The sequence below is a fragment of the Solea senegalensis genome, linkage group LG4 (genome assembly GCF_019176455.1).
Source record: "Solea senegalensis isolate Sse05_10M linkage group LG4, IFAPA_SoseM_1, whole genome shotgun sequence".
NCBI lineage: Eukaryota > Metazoa > Chordata > Actinopteri > Pleuronectiformes > Soleidae > Solea > Solea senegalensis.
The window spans coordinates 11,952,527-11,977,377 of NC_058024.1; the positions used below are offsets into that span (position 1 = coordinate 11,952,527).

Below are 24,851 nucleotides of genomic sequence, written 5' to 3' on the forward strand. Positions count from 1 at the left end.
TCTCGGCCTAGCGTTTGGCTGGTATCAACTGGTATTGTTTACCAGTTGATAAAAACACTACACAAACAGCAAAGCAACATTTCCATGGTTAAAAATGGAACAGTACTATATTACTATTTGTTCCAAAGAGGACAGCATAGATATGTGTTTATTTCAGAAAGTTAATTAAGCCCCAGTGTGTAATTTATTTTGTCTTAGGTGAGCCTGCAAAGCTTTCTGAAAAGATGATTCTAGGTCCATATTCCACCTGTTTTTGGTATCACACAACTTCTTCAAAGTCTTATTGTTTTCTGTTGGATTTTGTCATGTCAACTCATTGAACTGCAAACACCAGTCTGAAATGTGCCTCACAAAATGAATATGGTTAGTTTTACAGTAATTGTGGTCCATCAGATAGAATCTCAGGACAGTGTAGCTACTCCACTGTACTGTCTCAGATTAACTGTGAGCTGAATGGAGAAGATTATGGAGACTGTCATGAGGCACAGCACAGTCATTGAGCGTCTCATGTTGTGCCACTGTGACTAAGGAGTTGATGAATGGACAAGGCTCCGCCCCCTCACCGTGAAGAACTGCAGCCTGCAGGAAACACTCTGGTCCATCCACAGAGACCTCGGCTCAGCCACCTCTGCACCTCTGCACCGCAACCTCAGGTAAACACAAGTATTTAACTAAATTTTTTTTACACCTGTAAGCTGTGTGCTCACCTTTTTTCAGGCAAATATGCTCAGTTGTACAACAGATGTTTTACTTAAGCCATCAGAGATAATTAATTAAGGTGATTGCAGCTGATCAGTCCTGTAAACTCATGATGTACTCCTTTGTTACAGTTGATAGAAATAATGCATAAAAAGATGCTGTGGAGTTATTTACTGATAATATACTAAAGTTGAATTTTAAGTTTAACAGTGGTATACAGGATTTAACTGCTTGGACTAATGGACTGACCAATGGTTTAATGGTGGAATTAAGTCAGTCAACCATTTGGATTTTTGGATGGGTTACTGACTTGTATGGAGACTACTGCCCCTTTCATTCCCACTCAGCACCCAAACTGTCCTGGCATGAAATCTTAGTTCAGAAATATGCTCAGATTGAACGTGAGCCATTCAAGATAATTAGAGATACCAAAGTGGTTGCAGCTGTAAACAGTTCTGTAAACACATTATAGATTCCTTTTAATGTTCTATTTAAAATGTCTTATAAAAATAAAGTTACAAGCTTTAATTATAAAAAACCTTTTTGTGGACATTTGATCCTTGCTCAGATAAACAGCACTTACAGTCATGGTGTGTGTGAGAAATTTGAGCCAAAAAGGCAAAACTAGACAAATAGCATATCAAAATAGCCATGTAACCATCACACTGCATTAAAGGTGAGATTAAAATGCTTTAAATATATCAATTGATGAGAGAAGACCTAACGAGGGACAGGAGACAGGAGGCACAGCAACTGAAAAAGCTGTATCACCTTTTGATATTAATGACAGTGGGGACTGACAGGAGTGATTAGGAGAGACAGAGCAGCTAAATCTGTCTTATGTGATGTACTTTTTTCCATCTACTGTATATCCCTCACATTATGACTTCTGCTTCAAATGTTTAAATTCTAAAGGTTTAATTGTAAACTGCTAATTGTGGACTTAAATAAAACACAAGCTCAAGAAAGAGAGAGTTTTCTGTGACAGAAGCATAATAGGAAGTTCTTTATGTAAATTCAAAATATCCTGGAAAATTCTTGTGTAATGTGGTATTTACTGTCAGTACATACACCAGATAGGTCAGAGGTTGTTGGTCTGTCATGGCCATGATCATACCACGACCCACTTTGTGGCTAGTCAGGTAATCAGCCACTAATCTGTTCCCACAACAGACAAGAACAGGAGATGAGATGGAGAGAGGCATGGGCAGATTAACTAACCACTGCTGTTTCCCTCTCTAATCCTCCATCTTTTTGTAAGTGATAGGTACAAATGAGCTTTAACCAACCTTAGGCATGGACATGCAACTGTTTATGTAACTGGGACACGAGGAGGAGTTGACAAGAGACGTTTATGGAACAGGGAAGGGGTTGATACAATAGATGACTTACAACCCCACTACAGATAGAAACACAAATATTCAAAGGTGTCATGAACAAAAACAACAACAAAACCCAGCCTCTTTTGATTGTCTATCAATGCATTTTCAGATGATCTGTTGGCTTAAAATGGCTGCAAAATGTTGGTGCTTGTCTGCAGAGTAAGCAACTGGTATTAAAGGGTATGCAAGGGTATGCAAGCATATCTACAAATTCACAATAAAATGCTATATTTTAGAAAATAAGATTTAATGTGGGACAAACTAGAGTACAGAGACAAAGTGTGTACACAGTACCCCATACAAAAGATATGTTGAGAGACAATGCTTATTCATGTGATACTTAGATCAACCCAGGTGTTTGAATCAACATGAGTGGCTTTCCAACGTTAACCTGATGCATGTGTTCTGTGCTTCAGGAGTCTACGGCAACGTCAGAGCCAAGATGGGGCGGAAAGAAATCATCTGCAGCTGGAAGAAAAGCACCAGTAACATCAAGGAAGTCTTTGAATTCAAGGGGAAAATGGGATCGTGAGTACTCCTGTTATAAATATACTCAGCTAAAGGTCTGGTGTGTAAAAATTACATCTAATGGTGAGACTGCAGATTATAACAAACAAAAGAGTCCTATGCTCATCCCTCTCATCAGCAAAGTACAGTGGCCTTCACAAGCCACATGTTTGCATATAGCTTTGCAAAACGCATGCTCTGGCTGATTTGTATTTTCAGGCTGTAGCAGAAACTGGGTTGCTTAAAGTACATATAAAACTCTTCTACAAGCAAGAATAATGTAATTTTTTTATTATAAAGTGATAATACACTTACATATATGAAATACGTCATGATAATGGTGATTTTGCTTTGTGTCTAAACCGGCAAACTACTGTTAAAACAGCAAGTTGGTTAAGTAGCATTGGTACCTGGGATAGTCTGAGGACCTGTCCAGGTTGTACCTTCACCCACTCTCAACTTATTGTCTGTTTTTCCACTTCCACCAATGTTTGGCTGAAGTGCTCACTGGCTGTTGAACAAGATGCACTTTATTTTAACCATTCATTTTACAATTACTGTGTATCTGCTGTGGGTCATGTTAGCTCCATGGCATTAGTTTCCTGAAGAGTGGCTTCAGTCTATAATGGGTTGCACCACAATACTTGAAACTGCTTCTTGTGAACATGTGAACAGTTTGTAAATCATTGCTGATTTATGCTTTACTTTCAGAGGCCACCACATATGTAATTAGTAGTCAAAATAGCATATGATGACAGTAGCTCGCTCAGATCTTAGACAGCAGTCAATCTTTGCTATGATGGTTTTTAAAGTAGTCATATCAGGAATCCTGGTCTCCAGGTTTTGTTTGATTATTTGACTTTGACAAGTTGTAGATCTTCCTCCACTGGTACAAGCCTCTATCAAGGATGAATGCACCTCATTGTTGTAGATATTGGGAACAGAAGGGCAGGCTGCTGAGAGGGAATTCCTTCCTGAGACTATTTTTATTAGTGAAGCCTCTTAACGATGTAGTTAACTCACTCATCGCTGGATCTATCAGGACTTTAACCTGTTTGAAACACAGTTAACCATATAATGAACAACATTCCAACATAATCACAACGTGCAAAATTTGTGTAGACTCTATTCACCTTCTCTAGGTCCTAGAGGAGTTGCATAAATCTAGTTCTCTCTCAGATCTCTTGTTTTACAGTATGCTGAAATGTTATTATGGAGTTGCTGATTAATAAATTAGAGCAAAAACACAGATATAAAGTCTATATCTCTACAACCTGTACAGAAAAAGATATTTAGTGTGTTATTTTTTACCCCGAGAAACTTTGATAGACCAGTTTGGCCTGCTATCAGTATAGGTCAATGTAATGGCCTATAACAAGTGGGTGGTTAACTGAAGGTGTTATTTCACAGGGTTGTCTTGCGCTCTAAAGCTGCTTAAAGTGCTCAAGCCCTCTCTGACTGGCTGTGAATGAGCCAGGTCTCTCTCTCTCTCTCTCTCTCTCTCTCTCTCTCTCTCTCTCTCTTTCTCTCTCACTCCCTCTCCCCCTCTCTCTCTTTTCATGTGTGTATGTGTTTAGCCTGAGCACTGACGTCAGAACTGCAGTGCAGGAACATCCTAGCACTACTTCATGATAGGATTAAATTAAGAGTCTAGCTGTCTATGTTGGTGTTTAAGTGTGCTGGATATTCATGAAGGGAGGTGGTATAAGCAGGTGCAGGTATGTGCGAATGCAAATAGGGCTGAACCATGAATTGTTTCCAAAAATAAAAGTAGCACACATATTTATTTAATGCTTGAAACAGAAGTTGATATTTTAATAGTATGTTGTGTGGTAATGCTCCATTACCTATTATGTATTGTGTCTATAACACAATAAATAATGCCCCGAAGCTGAGCTTAGAAATTATATCACAACTCAAATGTGCAATATATGTCTGAAAAAAAAATAAATCACAATTTGAATTTTGATTTAATCTTAATTGATATTAGTCAATACAAACATGACACTGAAACATGTTGGAGTCCAAAACAGTTTTTAGGTGCATTTAGTTGATTACAGAAGCAGCAATAAAATCCATCTTCATTTAATGTTCCAGTGTGTAAAATTTAGGTGAAATTGTAGAAATCGAAGATAAAATAATCATATTAATTTGTGTATAATCACCTGTTACTATCAATTGTGTACATTGTACCCTAAAATCCATGACCCTTTGACGTCCTTGGCCTTCAAAGTTCTCAACCTTTCAATGTTTACAATCTTCAAAGTTCACATTTCAAGGCCTTCAAAGTACACAACCTTAAGTGACAACAAGCACTTATAGATAGAGTTATACATGAAGTTGTGTCAGTTACAATCTTCTTTGTTGTATTTGCATCTAAATCTGTTTGTTGTGGTTGTGTTTTGTTGCAGAGGGTCCTTCTCTGAGGTTTTTATGGTGAGAGAAAAGAAGACTGGGAAACTGTATGCCCTGAAATGTCTGAAGAAAAAGCACCTCGCTCACAGCAACCTGGAAAATGAAGTCAACGTATTGAGGAGGTAAAACCCACACTCTCAAACACACACATATTTATCCATAATATGTACCACGACCACAGGAGCTTTTTGTTTGGACATTGTTTTTTTCTTCATTTTATTTACAAACCCAGCTAACTAAACACACATCTGTGCTTATTTACATATTGACATAAAACATAAATGTGGTTACTTACAAATTGGGTCGGCAAATGGTGCAAAATAGTCAAAAAAGTGGGTATATACAGGAAAGAGAAAAAAAAGAAGCTTGAATTTTAGTTATTTATACCTGGCTTTGTCTTTCCCTTGTGTAAAGTTTGTACTTTTTAAGTGTGTGTGTCTTTTGTATGGTTTTACTTCCTGACCTGTTTTCCCTCCTGATTGTCTGCCCTGGCCTAATGTGATTCACCTGTGTATTATTAGTCTCACCTGTGGTTGATTACTCCCCAGTGTCTCTGTTGATTCATTTGGTTCAGTTTATCCAGCCATTCTTTTCCTGCTCCTGTACTATTTATGTGTGTTTTGTTTAATTAGAGACTCTTTCTTTCATTTTTGCATCCTTCATTTGGATTCTTATTTGTAAAACACAACATGTTTTGTGTATCCGAGAGCAGCAGCAGCAGCTCTGTATATTTTTTATTCATAGTTTATTTCATAGGGAAAAATAGTGTTACATAGTGTTTACATAGTGTTTATCAACACATTACACATTAACTGCATAAAGCCATATTGCATGGATGCTAAAGCTGCCCAAGGTCTCATAAGGGAAACAGAAATAAACAAGAGCTCAAGAGACACAATAGATTTAAACTGAAGACAGCTGTTTGATCCAGGTAACATAGTGTTTATAACAGGTGGTAAATTTGAAACACACATCCCAGTAAGGCTCTCAGGAAAATATTAAACAGAGAATTAAATGTATTTAAAAAAAATAAACATACAACACGGTGACATTTTGTCCTTTACTCTTTCAGGATTAAACATGAGAATGTGGTGGGACTGGAGGATTTCTATGAGACTCGAACACACTATTACCTGGTCATGCAACTGTAAGTACAGACTCACAGTACTGGTGTATGTTACATAACCTATATAATAAGTGATCATCCTAAGAAGTTTAACTTTAAGTCACTGAAGTTAGTAACATTATCTCCACAAAAACATACAACATATTAATGTATGTTATAACACTATACCTGTTATATAAAATGCCTTAAAGCAATTAACATACAGTCTTTAGTTTAGGTATTTAGTTTATGTATGTACTGTTCCAGCTTATGTAAATGTTCTGTGGCGCCACCTCAACTGTATAAGACAATTCAAAGCATTTAAGAAAGAGTTACTGATCAATAATACATGGATAGGAAACAAAACTGTATGTGTTGACAAATCCTCAACATTCTCCTTCTGTGTGTGTGTGTGTGTAGGGTGTCAGGTGGGGAGCTGTTTGATCGCATTTTGGACAAGGGGGTTTACACAGAGAAAGATGCCAGCATGGTGATCAAACAGGTGCTGCAGGCTGTCAGCTACCTGCACGAAAACAGCATTGTACACAGGGACCTCAAGGTAAGATACACAAACACACAGCCAAGTTCTTAGAAACACTTTATTTTTGATCTTTTTATCCTAGACCCAAATTTGAGAACCATTGCTCTAGTGTTGTTAGTACGTTTAAATTGACTTTAGGGATGGCACAATGCCACTTTTTCATGTCTAATACTGATACCAATATCACAAACTAGAAATAAGAAATAAACGGACAAGCCCACAACATAATTTTTATTTAATTAATTATTTTTATTATTATTAATTAGTATCGGCTCATCCCGTGTTGTGGGTAACAGTTATATAACTGTTGTATTAAAGATCTGCCAGAGTGGTGGTTCAATTCAATTCAATTCAATTCAAAAAACTTTATTGATCCCCAAGGGGGTTGTTTGTTGCAATAACCAAAAAGTCTAACACATACACACGTTCTCTCTCTCTCTCTCTTCCTCTGTGTCTGCCTGAGAAGCCTGAGAACCTGCTGTACTATAACAGCGATGAAAATGCTAAGATTATGGTCAGTGATTTTGGTCTCTCTAAGACGTTGGAGCATGGTGTGATGTCAACAGCCTGTGGCACACCAGGATATGTTGGTAAGTAATGGAGGAGGAGCATACAACTCACCAAAGTGCTAAAATGATACAGTAACTCTACCTGTTGTATTAGGACATTTGGAAAAACGACAAAGCTGAAATGAGTGGGGCATTGCATGTCCTGTTCGTGCAGTGTGATACCCCAATCAGGCAGCACTAACTTTATATTATGATAATATCATTTGCTAGTAATAACCTTTGGTATTTCAATGACTTTCAAGCTTAGATACAGTGATTCCTTTAAGGTTTTGCTGTAGGATACACGTGCACTTCCTCCTCTGTTACCTGTATGATGCTCACTGATGTTTGTCTTTCCACAGCCCCTGAGGTACTGGCTCAGAAACCCTACAGTAAAGCAGTGGACTGCTGGTCCATTGGTGTCATAACATACATCCTGTAAGTACATTTCTGTTCTCTATTAGAATGAAAGCCCTTACTGTATCAATCAGCCCTGTTCTCTTAAATATCATCACTACTCACGATGTCTCACTTAAATAACCCCAACAGTTTACGTTCAATAGCCTGAGCATCAGACACATGACTCCTGATAAACTGTAACAGAATGCCACAGTACTTAAAAACCTCAGTGGTTTATGTGGAGACACGAAGAGTTTTCTTTCGGAACACAACTGAGTGAGCTCTGTGTGTTGCAGGCTCTGTGGCTACCCTCCGTTCTTTGAGGATAATGAAACTCGCCTCTTCTCAAAGATCATGAATGCTGAATACGCCTTTCATTCTCCGTTCTGGGACGACATCTCTGAGTCAGGTATGAAAACTGCTGTTACAAATCAGTGGTATGTATAGATGTTTGACACTGGCACATTTAAATTTGATATGAAAATCTAATTGGAGTTGACTTCTACTGCATACTAAAAGTCTTAGTTTCTGTAACCAGACGCTAACATCTTTCCATTTGTCCACAGCAAAAGATTTTATCAGGAACATGATGGAGAAGAACCCCAGCAAACGCTTCACCACTGAACAGGCACTCAGACATCCCTGGTTAGTCACTCTGTCACACACAAATACGCACATGTACAGAGTTTTCTTTCCTTTTTCAAATCATACTTTCTTGTTGATTGCAGGATTGCAGCAAAAACGGCTAAAGACGTGGACATTTATCAGTCGGTCTGTGAACAAATGGAGAGAAATTTTGCCAAATCCAAATGGAAGGTAAGTGCTGCTGCTACCCAACAAGACATGTGTGAAATGACAATAAACAGTTGAATCAAATGTTTTAACTTAAACCACTGACTAGACATGTAAACAACAAAGTTATTACTATATATAGGGCTTAACAATTAATCAAAATTGCAAAGTCACAAAAGGCTGCAATTTGGGATATACAGTATGTCATTGCAGTTAGTGAACCGGAGTTTAACCTTTCACCGATTTTCATTAATTAATTGTTCATGTTATTCTCTTTGGGCATTGTTCATGCTCACCAGCAAATCCACAAGTGAATGAGTTACCTCTTTCACTGTCAGACATTGTTTACAGAAAGGTCACATTTTTTGTCTCATGGGAATTATTGAATTATTTTGAAATAGCAATGTTGTGTGGACAGAAGAAACAGTGGGCCAGGTGTCCTTGTGTGCGCAGAAACTCTCATATTGCATGTCATATGTGTACTTTTTCCAACAGCAAGCCTTCAATGCAGCCTCAGTAATCCATCATATGAAGAAACTGCAGATGTCCCACAGTGAGTCCCCCCATTTACCGCTCTCCATGCCCAACATCACTTTGCAGTCCTCCTCCCGGGATGATATGAAGGTATCGACACCCTGCCGAGATGAGGCACCTGCTCTCGACCCCAACGGCAACCCTGTCCATCCTGAACCAGGCAGAGGTCTGTGTCCACAGCTGAGAGCCAGTCACAGTGAGCCTCATCGCGCCCTCATCGTCGATGAGTCAAGAGCAGTCCACTTTCATTCTGAGAGAGACACTCTTTTCAAGAGGTGAGAGCTGCTTGAAAACTGAACATGTAGGGTTTATCTAACTGTGTTAGATAATGGCACATGCATAAAGTTTAATTTGTGCAGACTGTAGGTACCAACTGCACATGCTCTCGATAGCACAACACTTTCCAGTCCAGTAGGTGGCACGTTCTGCCTTTGGTCAGAACAGACATTGAAGAAGATGGTAAAACTTGAGGTTTGAGTTTATGTGAAGAAGTCCACTGGTCCTCTCACACATGCAACTCAGTGCTCAAAGAACAAGAGAATTCACATGATGCTAAATCCCTGGTGGGAAATCATTGCTACTGAAATGGAATGTAAGATTGAGTATGCATGAAGCACGTATGCACATGTGGAAATGCAAACTGGCTGTCTGTGGAATGTGCTAAGTATGACATATTCCGAAATGTACCAGTTGGTGGAAACATGAAATTTGTCTGTTGCCCCTTTAATAGACTGGATTAAGCTAGTTCTCTTCTCTTGTTTTTACATGCGTATAAAGCTATTGTATCATTCCTCATAACTATCCCAGTCTTCACTGTTTTGTTATTCTAACGAATCCTGTGGATGTGTTCCAGCATGGACACAGTGGCTCAGATGAAGGACCAGCCGCTCCAGTCCGGAGTCTGTTCTGTCATGTGATGGGCAGCCGGACAGAGTTGGAAACACATACTGTATGGACTGCTGTCTACACTCCCACATGGAATGACTGTGTGAACTGTCTGTAATGCAGTGAATAACACCCTAAAACAGACATGAGCAGGAATTCATCATTTAGACGTCATACAAACTCCTGTACGGCTGATGACATTTATTCTCTTTAGTATACAATAGTATTGTATACGATTTTAAACATATATTTTTTTGCTTTGAATAGCTTTAGGTGGGCACGTGTCACCGTTTAGCCAAAAACAGTGTTGCAACTTTGATGATATAAGCAGAGTCATTATCTAAAGGTTATCTCGGTTCAAAATAAAACATGGTTCTATGGTCAGAACAAGTGTAGTTTAAAGTTTACAAACTGTCGAGGATAACTTTTAAATATAAACAAATGTCTGTTATATCCAAACCATTGTCAAATGAGTTCTCTGTGTTTCAGTATAGCAGTGCTTAGATCTCGAGTTACTTGCCAATATTCCCGCTCTGCACACAGGAAGTGATTTGTTTAATGTCAGACAGACAGTGGCAATAGCATCATTGCGGTAGTAAAGTGGGACGGCTGCAAACAGGTTGGAGTATGACTGAAAACACAAAGATGGAAGCCCTTGAAGAGTTTCATTAGACGGCTTAATCTTCTGCTCAGAAAACTGCAGTATGAAAGGATAAATTCTTCTTGTCCCCGTCCTCCCCTGTGCTGCTGCTGTATACACATAAACACTCCCTCAGGCCCTCTGATAGTATTGGTCGACAGAGACTGTTTTCAGATGTTGGACGCACATTACAAATAATCTGAATCTTTTCTGTTCATAAAGTCTTCCGACCCTTCCAAACTGCAGCTTTAAATAAAATGAAAGGAGGAATCTGTCTGTCAATGGTCTCAACATCTCCTCATCTTAAAAAAACTTCAAAGTGGAAACTGCAATTGAACTCGATCAGTGGTTGTTGAGAAAATTCACAATTCAGAGAAGTAGTCAGCAATTTCGACACAGTTGTTAGTATAAAGCTGCTGAGCATTGTTTTTTTTTCTTTAAGTTAAACACTACCTGAAAGTGCCAACAGTATTTTTTTTTATTGTGGTTATTTGGCCTGGCACCCATTTCACATGAGTGGCAGAGCTGAGCATGGCCATTTTTTTGTTTGAATCCATACCCAAATGCAGATTCCTTCATTTATTGTCAGAATGCACTCAAGGATTATAAATCCAATTCCATTTCAACACAAACATGATGCAGGGAAACTATATTTTTAGATTCACCTTTATTTCAAGGCAGAGACATTGACACAGTGACCACATGCTCCCCATTGCGTCTTTGAAATGTATACTGTGTATTTAAGTTTCTCTTGGAAAAAAAGCAGAACATACTTTATCAAGTGCCACAAACTGTATAGTAAACAGTGATGTCATGGAAACTTCTGGATTCACGTGTACTAATGTGTACCTGTCTCTTTTTATTATTATTTTCCCAATAAATATGTAGTAAACTAGTGTGATGTTGAATGAATATCATCCTGAACCTCTGCTATGAAACCTAAAGGCATAAAACAAACGGTGTAGTAAACAAGCTTTTATTTAAATACTTTTATACAAACAACAGAGAAAACATGAAACACATTCATTGCTGAGGAATATATCACAAAAACATGCTTTGGTTCTTGCAGAGCTGCCTCAAACAAGCCACATGCTGTGAAATGAGCTAGATTATGAAAATTAAAACAAATATGGACAATATAGTTGGGCTGGTGTGGCTTTCAAAACTATGTTGTCCACAAACCAAAAGGTTGGTGGTTTGATCCCTGGCTTTTCTTGTCCATGTGCCAAACTGTTCTTGGGCATGAAACTGAACTGCACTCTGCACCTGATGCCTGCACGAGCAGTGTGTGGTGAATGTATGGTGGGAAATAAAATGCTGCATAATACAATAGTTGCATTTGAATGGGTGTGAACAGGTAGGTGGCAAAACTATAAAGTGCTTTGAAGTGGTTGAAAAGACTGGAAAGGAGCTATATACTGTTAATAGACTGGTTATCATTTATTTATACTGTTAAAACTGCTTTTAGAAGGTTTTTACACACATGGATAACCCTCTACACATGTGTTATATTGATATTTAGTAGAGAACGTCCACTGACTTGATCTTTAGTACTTAGTACATTCCAGGAGTCATTTCAAAAAGGAAAAGAAGTAATTTACTCCCTGAACCATCCATAAAATTTCCTTCAAACTGCAATCCTTTGGCTGCCAGAGGTGATGCATTATGTCACAGAGAAGAGTTAAAGCAGTGTTCCAGTGTTAGGGGAGGAGACTGTATGTGACAGCAGGAGGAAGTGTGAAGATACTGTAGTTTGAAGTGCTGGTATGAAAAGCCTCTCATGTTCGGCAGCTCTCAGCCCTGACAGTCCCTCAGGTCTTGGACTTTCTTTCGAAGTTGGGACAAAAGATTTTTGACCTTATCTTCCAGTCCTTCCAGATTTTTTGACTTCTGAAGGATCTGATCCTGAAGCCCTCTCAGGGAATCTGCCTTACCTGGGAAAAGACAAGTACAAGGAGTAAAAACACTGCAGTTTCTCTGATCATCTCCTTACCGCAGCTTTGATGAAGATAACAAACTATCATGACCCAATTTGTTTGCAGAAAAAGAGATTAATACTACTAATACTAATTCACAGCAAACTTAAATGAATAGAAAACCCAAATTTATGATACTGTCCAATTTCATTTTAAAATTTCATTTACTTGAACAAGAAAAAAAAAAATTTCTTTGACACGTGGACTTGTGTTGGGATTGTTTCGCTGCATTACCGTCCAGAGCCTTCATCATGTCTGCTGTGGTGTTGCCCAGAGCTCCAGCATCCTGCTGCAGCTTCGTCAGTCGTTCCCCAGGTGAACCCGCCTCTCCGCCAGTGCCAGTGGCTGGAATCTTGTCTTTAAGAAGTTCCAGCTGTTTCTCCAGGGACGACAGGTCCTGAACACACACACAAATGTTTCTTCATTTACACATTGGTGATGTATTGTTTCCTCCCCTCTTGTTTTTATGTGTTTTTAATTCTTAGTGACTTGCATTCGCCTTTGATTGTGTGAATGACTCTGTTATCTGTATTGATGTGTTTTTAAATGCAAAGCCTTTTGCATGTACGGTATTTCACTGCAAAATGACCTTAGATTTATTCTAATAGCAAACATCACTTGCCATTTAAAAGGATGAACAAGTCAGAGTGTGTGTGTCTCACATTTTGAAGTGGATAGCCTACTATGCAAGGCAACATTCTATCTACTAAGAAAAGGCCACCATAGTTCCCTGATGCACTTATGAACGGAGCAGAGGAGTCATCCCTTTGCAGTCTCACCATTAGATACACCAACACTCTTACATACCGGACCTCTAACTATTTCAGTTTGAAAAACATCAATAGTTACGATAATCTTCACCTGTAACCTCAAGTCCTGATTCCAAGCAAACACCCTTGCAAAAAATGAATGTTGATATTTTTCACTGTCACGTCTATAACAAGGTCTCTCACCTTATTTCCAGCCGCCGCTTCATCCTCAGCTTTGTCTGCGTCTTCCAGTGCGTCCTGGGCCTCCTGGTCTCCATTCTGCAGCAGGTCTTTCAGCTGGTCCAGTTGAGGTTTCATGGGATTTATCAGTGTGGAAATATCATCCAGAGTCTTCTCTGCTGGAGTCAACTGATCGTGGACCTGCATAAAGACAGCCACCCGTTATATCAATAATGCCAGGCTATAATAACAATAATCATAAACTTACAATGCTTTTCAACACAAGGTAACAAGGTGCTTTACCAGTTTGAAACTCAAATCAAGCTAATTAACTAATTATAATATAATAATATAACAAAATGGCTGATATGGGCTTGTTTCCTTGTGTGTCGAGCAGTGGCATTTCTTTTGGCTTAACCCTGAATAAAGCACATTGCGGTAACCTGAACGAGATAATAATAATAAAAAAAAATGGATCTTTGAGATATTTGTCAATATCTCCAATACGTATATGACCTGGACGAAGGAGAATCTAAATAGACAGCTTCTTTCACATATGAAAGTGGCATCAAAACTGCAATAAATGGGCCACCATGTCGACTCACTGTTCGATCCAGGTTTCCTACCTTAGTCAGGTTGTTGTTCAGGTCATCTATGAGATCCAAACTGTCCTTCAGTTTGTCCTCCAGGTCAGCGAGGGAGTCCTCTGCCGAGCCCAACCCCGGCAGCAGCCCGTCCACGTCGCCCTTGACTTTCAGTGCTTTGTCCCTGTGAATGTGCAACCAGTGAATATGTGTTCATTGGTTAATGTGATTCATTATGATCATGTTTCATTGTTTCTGCAGGTGAGTCAGATAAGATGTACACACTTTCTACAAAGCTGTCACAGCTCACAGCACTCTACTCGGCTACTGAGGGCATAGATTTGATAATGTTATCGGTTGCATCAGCTACCTTTGGCAGCTTTTTTTCCATGTTTTGAGAGGTGAATAGAAATAAAGTTACATATGGATTTCAAGTAAATAAATAAATAATAAATAAAGTGTTTTGGAAATATTTTTCCAATGTAAGTAGACTACTTAGAATGTATGTCTACATTAGTCTTCCAGAGTGAATTTTAATGCAGTGTTGTAACATATTATATCTTTAACATCCACCTTAAGGTTGGTCATGTTGTGATGCAGATCATTCTCTGGTGATCTGCTGCTCCCTAGATGTTTCATGTTTTTGTAAAATATCAGCAGAAACACTCAAACCAATTATCATGTCACGGTCAAAGTCTCTGACATCACATCAGTTATCCTGGTGTTTGATTGATGCTCCTCACCTGTATCTGCTGTACAGATGTCCCTAACAAACTGCTACATGAGTTTATGTCCATACTATACTGTTTGATTCCAAGTGAAACAAATAAATATGACAATGTACGGGAGATTTGTGTTGAAATTTTTTTGATACGTGTGATGAGTGAAGGCCCACCTGGCGTCCTGGGCCTCCTTCAGCAGTTTCTTGGCTATTTCCAGCTGTGGCTCAGCCTCCTTCAGCACAGCCGTGCTGTCCGGCAGGTTAGCTGCCAGGTTCTTCAGCTCATCCAGTTTCCTCTTCAGAGCAGCCAGGTTGAGGGGCAGCTTGGCTTTCAGGATCCAGTCACTCACATTTTGGATTTGGGTCAGGTTAGAGGAAGGGTCTGAACAAACCAAAATGAGAAAAGGTGAAAAAAAAAACCAAAGCGTAAAATACAGTATATGAACTTAACTTTGCTTCAGCACAAACAGTATGTCAGTCATTTCCAGATATTGGTTTTGTCATTTCTAAAAAGTGGCCCCTCATCTAAACAAATTTGGGAAACTATGAATAGTCTTCACCTGACAGGAAGTCTTTGAGCTCTTTCACAACATCTTTTGTCTCCTTTAAGTCCTCATCTAGCTCGTCTCTGGTCTGCTTCATCTTATTGGACAGCTTCTCTGCAGACTCTCTCACCCGATTGGTTGTGTCCTGTGTATCCTGGAGCTGTAAGGAAGTTAACAGAAACACAAAACGTCACAGTTGATAAACTGTTTCATAATCTTTAATGATGGAGAGGAATAGTAATGTGACTGTGAAGCAAAAGAGAGTCAAGTGTGCATGCACCTTCTCTGCAGTGTCTGTGATCTTTGCAGAGAGCTTGTCCAGTCGGTCCTTCACGTCCTTAGCATCATCCGTCGCTCTCTTGCTCAGTGGCAGAGCGCCCACACACTGTTTCCCCTTTTCACAAGTTGGGGCTCCATCCACTGGACACAACGCCCCTCCCTCACACTTTAGTGGGGTGCAGGGCTCTAAGCGATTGCTGCCACACACCTGAAACAAAGACGGAGAGAAAACAAACATGGCGATTTAAAGGGAGAAACTAAAAAAGGGGTGTTGCAGGTGGGTTGGGAAAGCAGGAAACTGACTAGAAGATAATTATTTTCATGCAGTCAAACACGTTTTGAGAACCACTTTAAATTTTGTGATCATCTCTGTACAGGAGAATGCAATGGCAGCTTAGTTGGAAACCCTCTAAAAAGGTCTATTGCAATAGCTTGCGTTTGTTTGATGCAGGGGTCCCTATTTCCCCTATAGCCTGTTGAAGCACCCCTGGCCACAAACTGGGCCCGGGAGCAATGGAGCATTATAATCAACTCTTCATACAGAGCAATGCATTCTGAAGAAGATTTACCGTGAGTCTTTTTTACAATTGACTGTGTTCTGCACCTTAATTTATTGTTTTGTATGTAAAGCAGCACATGTATACAGAAACATGTTCTATTGTGTAATTTAGAAAACTACTTTTAGTCTCTTTTCACTGTGAATAGAGAAGGTTTTATTTGGAAGTGGCCCGCCAAAGGATTCTTTCTACTGTTGCTTAGCGAGGGAGAGGATTTTCTGCGATGAACAGAGTGATGGCCACTGCCACCTGGTGCTACAGTGTCAATATAATGAAACAAGAAAACTGTGTTAAAATAATGTAGTAAAAGTAATAAATAAAAACAACTACTATTGGAAGGCGCTTTAAAAATAAGGGGGTTTTAAGAAGTGGCTTAAAAGTTGAAAAAGAATTTGCTTGTCTGAGATCTACAGGGAAGGGAGTTCCAAAACTGGGGGGCCCGGACCGAAAATGCCCAGTCTAGACAAGTCGGGGGAACAACTAAAAGACCCTCATCAGAAGATCTGTTGGTTAGCAGTTAGTTGGTATAGCAGCAACATTTTATTCTAGCTGGAGACAGGAGATTGTCTTCTGGCTAGGACCTGAGTAAAGTGCATCACAACAGTCCAAACATGTGGAAATAAAAGCACGACTTCACTTTCTCAAGGCAACATTAGAAAATTGATTGTCAAACAAGATGTTAAGAATCAAATTTTCTGATGTTGGGCAATAAACAGTGGAGATATTCATTCACATGATGAATATTCAAAGATGTCAGGGCAGGTATAGCTACCTTTTTGGCAACAGGTGTGAGGTCAGGCTGGGAAGCCATCTTCTCATTCAGCTTGTTCAAATCTCTGGTGTTGGCTGGCTGCACTTTGTTCTGCAGATCCTTTGTGTCTTTTCTGACATCAGCGGACTCCTTCACCGTGCTTTCAGTGTCATTTACTTTCTTAGCAGCACCTGTCGACTCATCATAGGCATTCTTGATAGCAGTAAAAGCTCCTGAGGAGAGAAACAGACAGTGAGTAGATTGTATACACTGTATCTGAGCGTGAGTGAGGTTGAGTCCAACATTCTACTCCAACAGGATTTGTTTGTGCCACTTTTGTTCACTTATTAAAGCACCAGTGGAACACCACCTATCCTCAGTGATTGGGTGTCTTTGTTTCTTACCTGTAGTGTTGGGATTGACTGTGTTATCCACTGCACTCTTCTTGTCTTTGTACAACAGGTTGAGGCTGTCCAGCAGAGCCTGCAGCTTGTCCAGCTCTTTGTTCAGACCTGGAGATTTTGTCAGAGGTGCAAGGTCCTCATCAATCTTTTCCACCTGGTCACTGTGAGGCAACGATAAGAATTAGAAAAATAGTAGACAGTCAATGATACAAGGTCATAAATTAAACATAGTTTAGGGTTTTTGAAGTGGCGTTGGTATGAGGTATTGACACCACTTGCGTGACCTGCCACAAAAGCCGACCACTTAACGCTCTCCTCCTTTACACCTGCTTAAGTTCACAATATCTTATTTATTATTTTTGCCACGTTTTTCCGTAGTTATACAGCCTATTTATTCCAGGATTTTAGTACACAGGAATTGTTAATCCACTGCTGTCTCCATCAATAAGTTGGAATCAGTTACCTTGTGAGGTCAGGGTTAAAAAAATTTTTGGAAATGAAAAAGTGACTCAAAATGTCCTAATGACGCAGCAGTAGACCATCAGCTGCTGTCCCCACAAGCTAAAAAGCTGATTTTCTCCGTGGTGTAGAAGAATGAGGGGTTAGTTTCCAATCAGAAAATACTATTTTATGGCAAGAACATATCATAGACTTAAGCAGGTGTAGATTTTTATGTACAGTTGCCAACATTTTGTCTCTCTGTCGATGACGGCAGCCATGTTATCAGTGAGAGTGGATGTTGACCGGGTCAACAGTGGCAGTGTGGCAGTGTGCTTAAAAAATCAGTGGTTCTCAAACTTTTTATACGAAGTACAACCTGAGAAAATATGGTGCTTTTGAAGTAACACCATTATCATGGTTAAAATAGAGTGGTGTAAATAGACAGAGCAAAGAGATAAGATAATTTGCTCTCATTATCCTCCTCTTAATCACATACAATATACTTCACACACTGGTATAGTGACTCACCCCAGCTGGTGCAGCTTGGACAGTGCAGTTTCAATCTGCTCAGTAATACTTGGTGGAAGAACAATGGAATCCTTGATCTGTTTCAGTTTGTACTCCATTGTCCGGATACGAGGCCCGTAGTCTCCAAGATCAACGTCACCTCCAGGACGTGAGGGCAATCTTGGGGAGAGTCTCTCCAGAGCCAAGCTGATGTTTCGTCTCTGTTCATCCAGAGTGAAGAAGCAGGAAGGACATCTCTCGCAGGCAGGGAAGGAGTCACAGTGATCTCGACTGCAGGAGTCACAGCGAGGCCCGGTGACACCCGGCCGACACATACAGGTTCCTGTCTTCTTGTCACAAACCCCTGGGAGGGTTCCATCTGTATCACACCGACACGCTGTGGATGTAAAAAAAAACATTTTAAAAAGGGTGTTTGAACTGCTGTACCACAGTCATAAACACAGCATAATAAGTGTAAAATGATTTTAAATAAGAACACAGTTACTTAAAGATGCATCTTGCTCATGAGAACAAATGGTGAATTTATTATTTAGTAAACTGACCATACTTAAATTGCCCCAAAACAACTCAAAATGTCTGTAGTTTTAGCATTAAGACTATGACAAAAGAAAAAACATTTTTTATAAAAGTGCATTGAAACAGATCAAAGCAGGATGGAGCAGATTTAAAATCCACTAGGAACTGGTTCCAGCAGGGGGCGGCAGAGCGGCTGACTTATGTTCTTCGTTGTTTACTTTGACCTTGACGCCTAAATAACTTTCTGTTGTATTGTTATAGTCTTCAGATTTTCTGTTGTTCTGCATGTTGATTGGTTTTCTTGTGTCTTGTTAGTTTCCTGTTTTATTTTATAGTTATGGCGCATTTCCACCGGCTCTACTCACCTCGCCTCGCCTTGGCACAGTTAAAGTAGCATTTCCACTAGCCTAGTACCTGGTACCAGGTACTATTTTTAGTACCTGCTCAGGCGAGGTTCCAAGCATGCTTAAGCAGGTACTATGCGATGATTAGTCAGATGGCCGGCTGCTGACTGGCCAGAGTCCCGTCACAGGAAGAGACGTCCCACACAGAAATCAAGCCGAACAGCGCCCTCGTTTCCCTCCTTTTGAGTTACTTCCAGTTTAGTTTCCCCTCCCTTGTAATTATCTGCCCTGCCCTGATGTGACTCACCTGTGGCTAATGACTTCCACCTGTGTCTCGTTAGGTTCCTCCCCCTCCACACATGAATTGAGTGTCTGTGTTCTTACCTTTGTTTTAAGTGAATCTTTGGGCTGAACATTTGTAAGTTCAAACATTAAAACTGTACAAGCATAAACCTAACTCTTTAGATCCGACTGTAGCTGCAAACAACACAGGGTGGAAAAATGACCACACTGCACAAATCAACAAATAGTCAATCATAGAAAAATCAGAATATAAATAATGGTTGACTCACGTTTGCAGAGAGTGAGAGGGTCTCCGTATGTGTTCTCTGGGCACTCGGTACATTTTCGGCCTCCAAAACCTGGCCTACACTGACACTGACCTGTCGCCTGGTCAGAAGGAGACACAAGAGATTTTACTGTCATTACTCCTAAAGACAATGCAGTGCATACTACTAGAGGTAGTGAACAGCTAAAGGTCTGTTTTAATGTCTAAACATTAACATTATTATGCTAATTATTATTACTATAACCTAGTGTATAAGATTGTTAATACGTCTTTCGAGGTTGTACCTGGTCACAAGTATCACTGTATGATCTGGTGGAGTCACAGTCACAGGGTTCGCAGCGTCCTGACTCAACTGGTTTCCAGAAGCCTTTTGAACACACGTCACAGGTTCGACCATGAAAGTGGGGACGACAGAGACACTGGCCGGTCAGCGGGTCACAAACGTCTGACAGGGAGCCGTCGAGAGAGCAGGAACACTCTGCACAGCAGGGGTAACATCAAGGTCAGGAAGCAGGACTGGGTGCTTTGATCACACTTATTATCATTATTATTATTATTATTATTATTATCATGTTGTTATTCACTGTATGTCTACTATTGTTAAGTTTATAAAATATTGTGTCCTAGTTCAGCCAATGTTTTAGGGACAGTGACATCTGCGTCTCAACTCGTTCTCGGTGCAGGGGCGAGTCTGGGGGTGTACTTAGCACTGTCAGTTCTGACTTTGGCCCTCGTTACACCAGCCATTAGAATGTGTTATTGAATAACGATTGAATACTGCTTCACCACATGCATGTACACCTGGTATTAATGTGGTATCTGATGGCTATCCAATAACACTCATCTTCTGCAAAGATTTCCTGTAACAGACTACACTGTCACATCCCATGTGTCGCCATATCAACAACAACAACACATGAAGTCACCTGAAGTCAACTGAAAACAGGCAGAGGTGCAAAAGAAGACTGTGGTAAAGCGTGTGGCTCACTCACTGGTGCATCCCAGAGGGTTGGAGTCACTCAAGCCAAAGAAGCCTCTCTTACATCGGTCACAACGAGTGCCTTCCACGTTCACTTTACACTGACATGAGCTTGAGCTGTCGTCACACCGACCACCATTCACTGTCCCCTCAGCATTGCAGATACAGCCTGGAAAGAACACAGCAACACAAAGGTGAGACCATCACCATTCACATATTTTGAAGATTTCAGTTTTGTTGGCCTTAGAATTTCGATTTCATTTCACTGGTGGGACACTTACGAACACAGGCATCAGGCTGGTCAATTCTGCTGCGGGGGTTTCGTTGGTAACCTGGAGCACATTGGTCACACTTTGGTCCAGTGGTGTGGTGCTGACAAGACTCGCACACACCTCCACTCTTCCGTCCACTGGCCTCATACACCGCCTGGTCAAAATGACAGCGCTGGGAGTGGTTGTTGCACTCACAGCCTGCGTAGTGGACAGTATGGTTAGTATGTATTAGTATTAGGGCTATAACAATATAATGAATCAAGTGATTTTTACTAAACTACGCGGCAAACATCTTGATTGTCACTCAAGTGGTTTGAGTGTTTGTTTTTTAGAATGAAAACAGCTATTTCATTTTCTTGAATGTGCATATTTTCGGCTATGTCAGACTACCAGCACTTTGTGTCTTGCACCAAACTTTGTTTTCGTTATGTTTTGGTGGGCTGACAGATTTTAACACCTGTAGTTTAACACTCAGTAGTAGTTGCTGGTCTGTCTGTGATTTGCCCCGGAGGTGATGTCTTACGTTTGCAGGCATGGGTGTTGCCCTCCTCTGCAGGTCTCCAGGGCAGATCTTTGTAGAGATCATCACAGCGCTCACAGTTAATTCCTGCTGTGTTATGCTGGCAGTCACACTGAGGATTCACCTGCAAGGAGGCACAGGAGAAGGGTTCATGAAGAACTGACTTAATGATGCTGTCAACTGGTACCAAAGACATGCACATCAATTCACTCAGATCTCAATTACAGCTCACACCAAAAACAATGAAAGAATATCCATACTGTATAACCCAGTTTGGTAAAAAATGGAGAAAGCAGGAAGAAAGCACTAGCTAATAAATACAAAAAGTGCTTTCATGCTACTCCACAGCTGAGTATACAGTACATACTTGTATGGTATTGGACTGTGGGTCGTCGGCGGTCACTGGCAGGCACCGATTGGCATGTCCATGGCACATACAGCTGCCCATCACCCTCATCTCCTTCAGGGCAAAAAACCTACTGAGAGCTCTGCCTGGTTGACGTGGGACATCCCCCAGCTCGGCCAGTTTCACCCTCAGCCCCGTTAACCCGGCGACATCTGTGAACGAGACACTGACAGTCAGCAGACAATCACCTTTAACCAAATTCACTCTGAGCCACAAAGAGACAGAAACAGTTACCTTCAATTTTTTGGTTTTTGGGAGCTGGAACGTAAGCATACTGACGCAAAGGACTGAACTCAATCTGGAGGAGAGGAGAAAAAAAAAGCATTTTTTTAAATTCTGTACACAGCAGCTGTGGAAGCTTTGCTCTTATTTCACAAATAATCTCAATGGTGTGTGTGAGCCTGCTACCTGCTGTCTATATGGCTATGGCTTAGTCTTTAAAGCTGGGGAATGAAAGTTTGGGGCAAAACTAAAAATAAAAGATCTAAAGACTTAAAGCTTTGTTCTCACTGTGTGGTCTTGGTAGGGGTTTTCTCCAGTAGGGGTCAGTGTGTGGCAATACGTCTCATCCAAGGTGAGAGGTGTTGCTGTGGGGACATCAGGGAAAGTCTCCTGACATTCAGTAGCTAAGTAAAGGGCGGGCTTCCATGTCTTGCCATTATCTAGAGTCCGCTCTATAACCATGGCACTGGGCCGGGGACCCTGTAAAGAAAAAGGAAGAAGAAAGGACATAGTATAAATCAAGATTCATATTATTATAGTTGACTGTTTCACAACAAGACAAAAGATGAATCAGGTTACTATATGATCATATATATGGTACATGGTATATATATATGGTATATAACACCTAAAAACTGTTTGGTTTTCATAGCCTTGGAATAAGTGTTTTATATGTACTTTAGGCAAAGGCCTTGCTTTACAGGGGCCACCATCTTGCTTCACCATGTTTCTACAGCAGGGCTTCTCAATGGTGTGTCGGAGCAGGGAAATGTCTAAAACATGCAGGGCAGGATTGAGAAACCCTGTTCTACAGCAATCTGATGACCCCCTCCGCCGCCACCACCACCACCACCCACTTAAACCAGGCACCCTTTAAACAGTGACTCTTTCATACCTTGAAGCTGAGTATCAGGTTGTCAAGCTGGAACAGGTTGTCAAGGTCCAGCTGTAGGCTGACAGGGCTGACCTCTGCAGGACACACAAGCAGAACAGCATTTTCCATCTGATTCACGGAATAATTCATTTTTATATTTGATGAGCACATGTTTACAGGCAGACCTTTGAGTTGAAAATTTTTTTATATAAAATGAGAAGCAATGTGTAGGGAATTTAAATGTCTTGAACGATTCTGAAATAAGTTTTATAGATATATTTATTTCAAGCTTTTCTTGTTGCTGATATTATCATTCTGCTATACGACATGTATTTGTATGCTGCGTCTTTCATGTGAAAACGGGCTCTGTCAAGCAGTACTATCGGACGTGACTATCCCCTATCCCCTATCGGAGCATTTGGGTGTATTCAGTGTTTATCCTGTCAAACTAGTAGTAGTAGTAGTAGAATTCACCTCTGCAGCTTTTCATAAGAACTTCTTTGTGTTTTCAGACATACTCCTACTGTTTGCAGCTGTCTTGCTTTAGCCGTGCAATGTTGCTGTTGCCTCTGTCTGCCTTGACAGGAAACAAATCACTTCCTGTGTGCAGCAGGCTACATGAGATTGAAACACTGCTATATGGAGAATGACATTTAAAAGTTATGCACTATAGTTTTAATTAGTGATTAAATGTATTTGACTTTTGTGCATTTTTGTTGTTTCTTTTGTTTGTTACAGATATAAAAAAGTAGATGATTTTTTATTTCAATAAATGATTGTTTTAAACTCTCTCTCTTTCACACCCACCTTTCCTGGACTGCCACCACCTGTCTGGTTCAGAGGAGGACAGGACTTCCTGGAGAGTGTGGGCCAGAGGACCGTTTGGGTTTCTGGAGTCACATGGACAACACTTCATCCTCCCCTAAAAACAACAGCACACAAACACATTAGCAGCAATAATGGGCTTTTTCCAGCACTATTGCATTATTATTTGGAAATATGTCAGAGTTAGGTGTTTGTCCTGAACCTGGACCTGAGACCTGGACCTGAGACCTGATATGATCTGTAGATAAGCTGCTGTGTCACTGAGCAGGTCACACAGTGGACAGAGGGACACAAAATCAATGTCCCTGGTGATCCTAATGGGTGTTTGGACTGACCTGTTGAATAAATAGCATGAACTTTGCCCCAATAAAGTGAGATGTGGACAGAGTATGTGACACCTTACACACACAGTTTAAACTTTTGTCAGATAGAATGACAGATCTGTCGCTCAATTTCATAAAACACTTCATTGTATTATTGTCCTGTCTTTAATCAAGCCACTTTAAAGGACCAGTGTGCAACATGTAGGAGGGTTTCTAGGTAGAAATGAATGAATTAACACTTAGAATTAAGTTTGTATAAGTGTATCTTAAAAAAACTAAAATAATTTGGCAAAATAAGCCTTTTATGTGTGCTTTAAGAAAAGGCTTTAGTTTACAGAGGTTTTTCATTTTGGCTTTAATTTTTCTTAATCTGCCTTTTGATTATTATTAATTATTACGGCCCGAGCATGAACACCATTTTTGAGGGGGTTAACGTGCATAAAAACTCTGGAAACTTGGCATGGAGGTCAGGTGTGGCGAAAATACATAATTTTGTCATAGTGCTCGGACTTGTGCCTAGCATCTGGGTTCTATAGCGCCCCATCTTGATGATTTGCACTCTTCCGAAACGAGTCTGAGTGCGTTTGTCATACCAACATAATAAAAGGCGACAATTTGTACTAGACACATCAAAGGCAAAAAGTTATCGCAAGGGTTTTTTTTTTGTCTTGCATTGTGTTTTTTGCCTTTCTATTTTTGTTTTGCAGTCCTATGTTGTAGCGCTTCCTTGTGCATATTCCTTTTGTTCCTTAATTATTTTGTACATGTGCTTCACTCATTTCAGTTAGCTTTACTTCCTGTTGTTCTAATTTGTCAATGACTGTCACCTGTGTTCAGATA

General features: G+C 40.2%; 2 protein-coding genes across 3 annotated transcripts in view; one reads left to right on the forward strand and one right to left on the reverse strand.

Annotated features, from left to right (window-relative positions):
• LOC122767817 (calcium/calmodulin-dependent protein kinase type 1D-like) lies at positions 1–11,341 on the forward strand. Its single transcript, XM_044023307.1, has 12 exons — positions 1–653; positions 2,498–2,609; positions 5,000–5,125; positions 6,076–6,150; positions 6,529–6,667; positions 7,116–7,239; positions 7,560–7,635; positions 7,893–8,005; positions 8,163–8,241; positions 8,325–8,412; positions 8,884–9,197; positions 9,776–11,341. The coding sequence occupies exons 2-12, from the start codon at positions 2,524–2,526 to the stop codon at positions 9,837–9,839; spliced, it is 1,284 nt and encodes a 427-aa protein (XP_043879242.1). The 5' UTR covers positions 1–653; positions 2,498–2,523; the 3' UTR covers positions 9,840–11,341.
• The window catches only part of LOC122767814 (laminin subunit beta-3-like), an 18,918-nt gene continuing 5,162 nt past the window's right edge, over positions 11,096–24,851 (reverse strand). For both annotated transcript variants that reach the window (XM_044023302.1, XM_044023301.1), the window contains 20 exons: positions 23,671–23,785; positions 22,885–22,958; positions 22,278–22,469; positions 22,002–22,065; positions 21,729–21,919; positions 21,365–21,485; positions 20,851–21,039; positions 20,583–20,738; positions 19,875–20,068; positions 19,595–19,691; positions 18,163–18,538; positions 17,194–17,354; positions 16,811–17,022; positions 15,483–15,689; positions 15,218–15,362; positions 14,832–15,039; positions 13,979–14,120; positions 13,377–13,553; positions 12,658–12,820; positions 11,096–12,381 (listed from right to left, as the gene is read on the reverse strand). In XM_044023302.1, coding sequence (XP_043879237.1) covers positions 12,242–12,381; positions 12,658–12,820; positions 13,377–13,553; positions 13,979–14,120; positions 14,832–15,039; positions 15,218–15,362; positions 15,483–15,689; positions 16,811–17,022; positions 17,194–17,354; positions 18,163–18,538; positions 19,595–19,691; positions 19,875–20,068; positions 20,583–20,738; positions 20,851–21,039; positions 21,365–21,485; positions 21,729–21,919; positions 22,002–22,065; positions 22,278–22,469; positions 22,885–22,958; positions 23,671–23,785 — 3,324 coding nt within the window. In that variant the 3' untranslated portion in view covers positions 11,096–12,241. The remainder of the gene's footprint in view (positions 12,382–12,657; positions 12,821–13,376; positions 13,554–13,978; positions 14,121–14,831; positions 15,040–15,217; positions 15,363–15,482; positions 15,690–16,810; positions 17,023–17,193; positions 17,355–18,162; positions 18,539–19,594; positions 19,692–19,874; positions 20,069–20,582; positions 20,739–20,850; positions 21,040–21,364; positions 21,486–21,728; positions 21,920–22,001; positions 22,066–22,277; positions 22,470–22,884; positions 22,959–23,670; positions 23,786–24,851) is intronic.

Bases quoted from the DNA above. Each gene is read 5' to 3' on its own strand.
- LOC122767817 (XM_044023307.1), top strand. From the start codon at position 2,524: ATGGGGCGGAAAGAAATCATCTGCAGCTGGAAGAAAAGCACCAGTAAC. The intron at 6,151-6,528 runs GTAAGTACAGAC...GTGTGTGTGTAG, and splicing joins TATTACCTGGTCATGCAACT to GGTGTCAGGTGGGGAGCTGT. The intron at 8,006-8,162 runs GTATGAAAACTG...ATTTGTCCACAG, and splicing joins GGACGACATCTCTGAGTCAG to CAAAAGATTTTATCAGGAAC.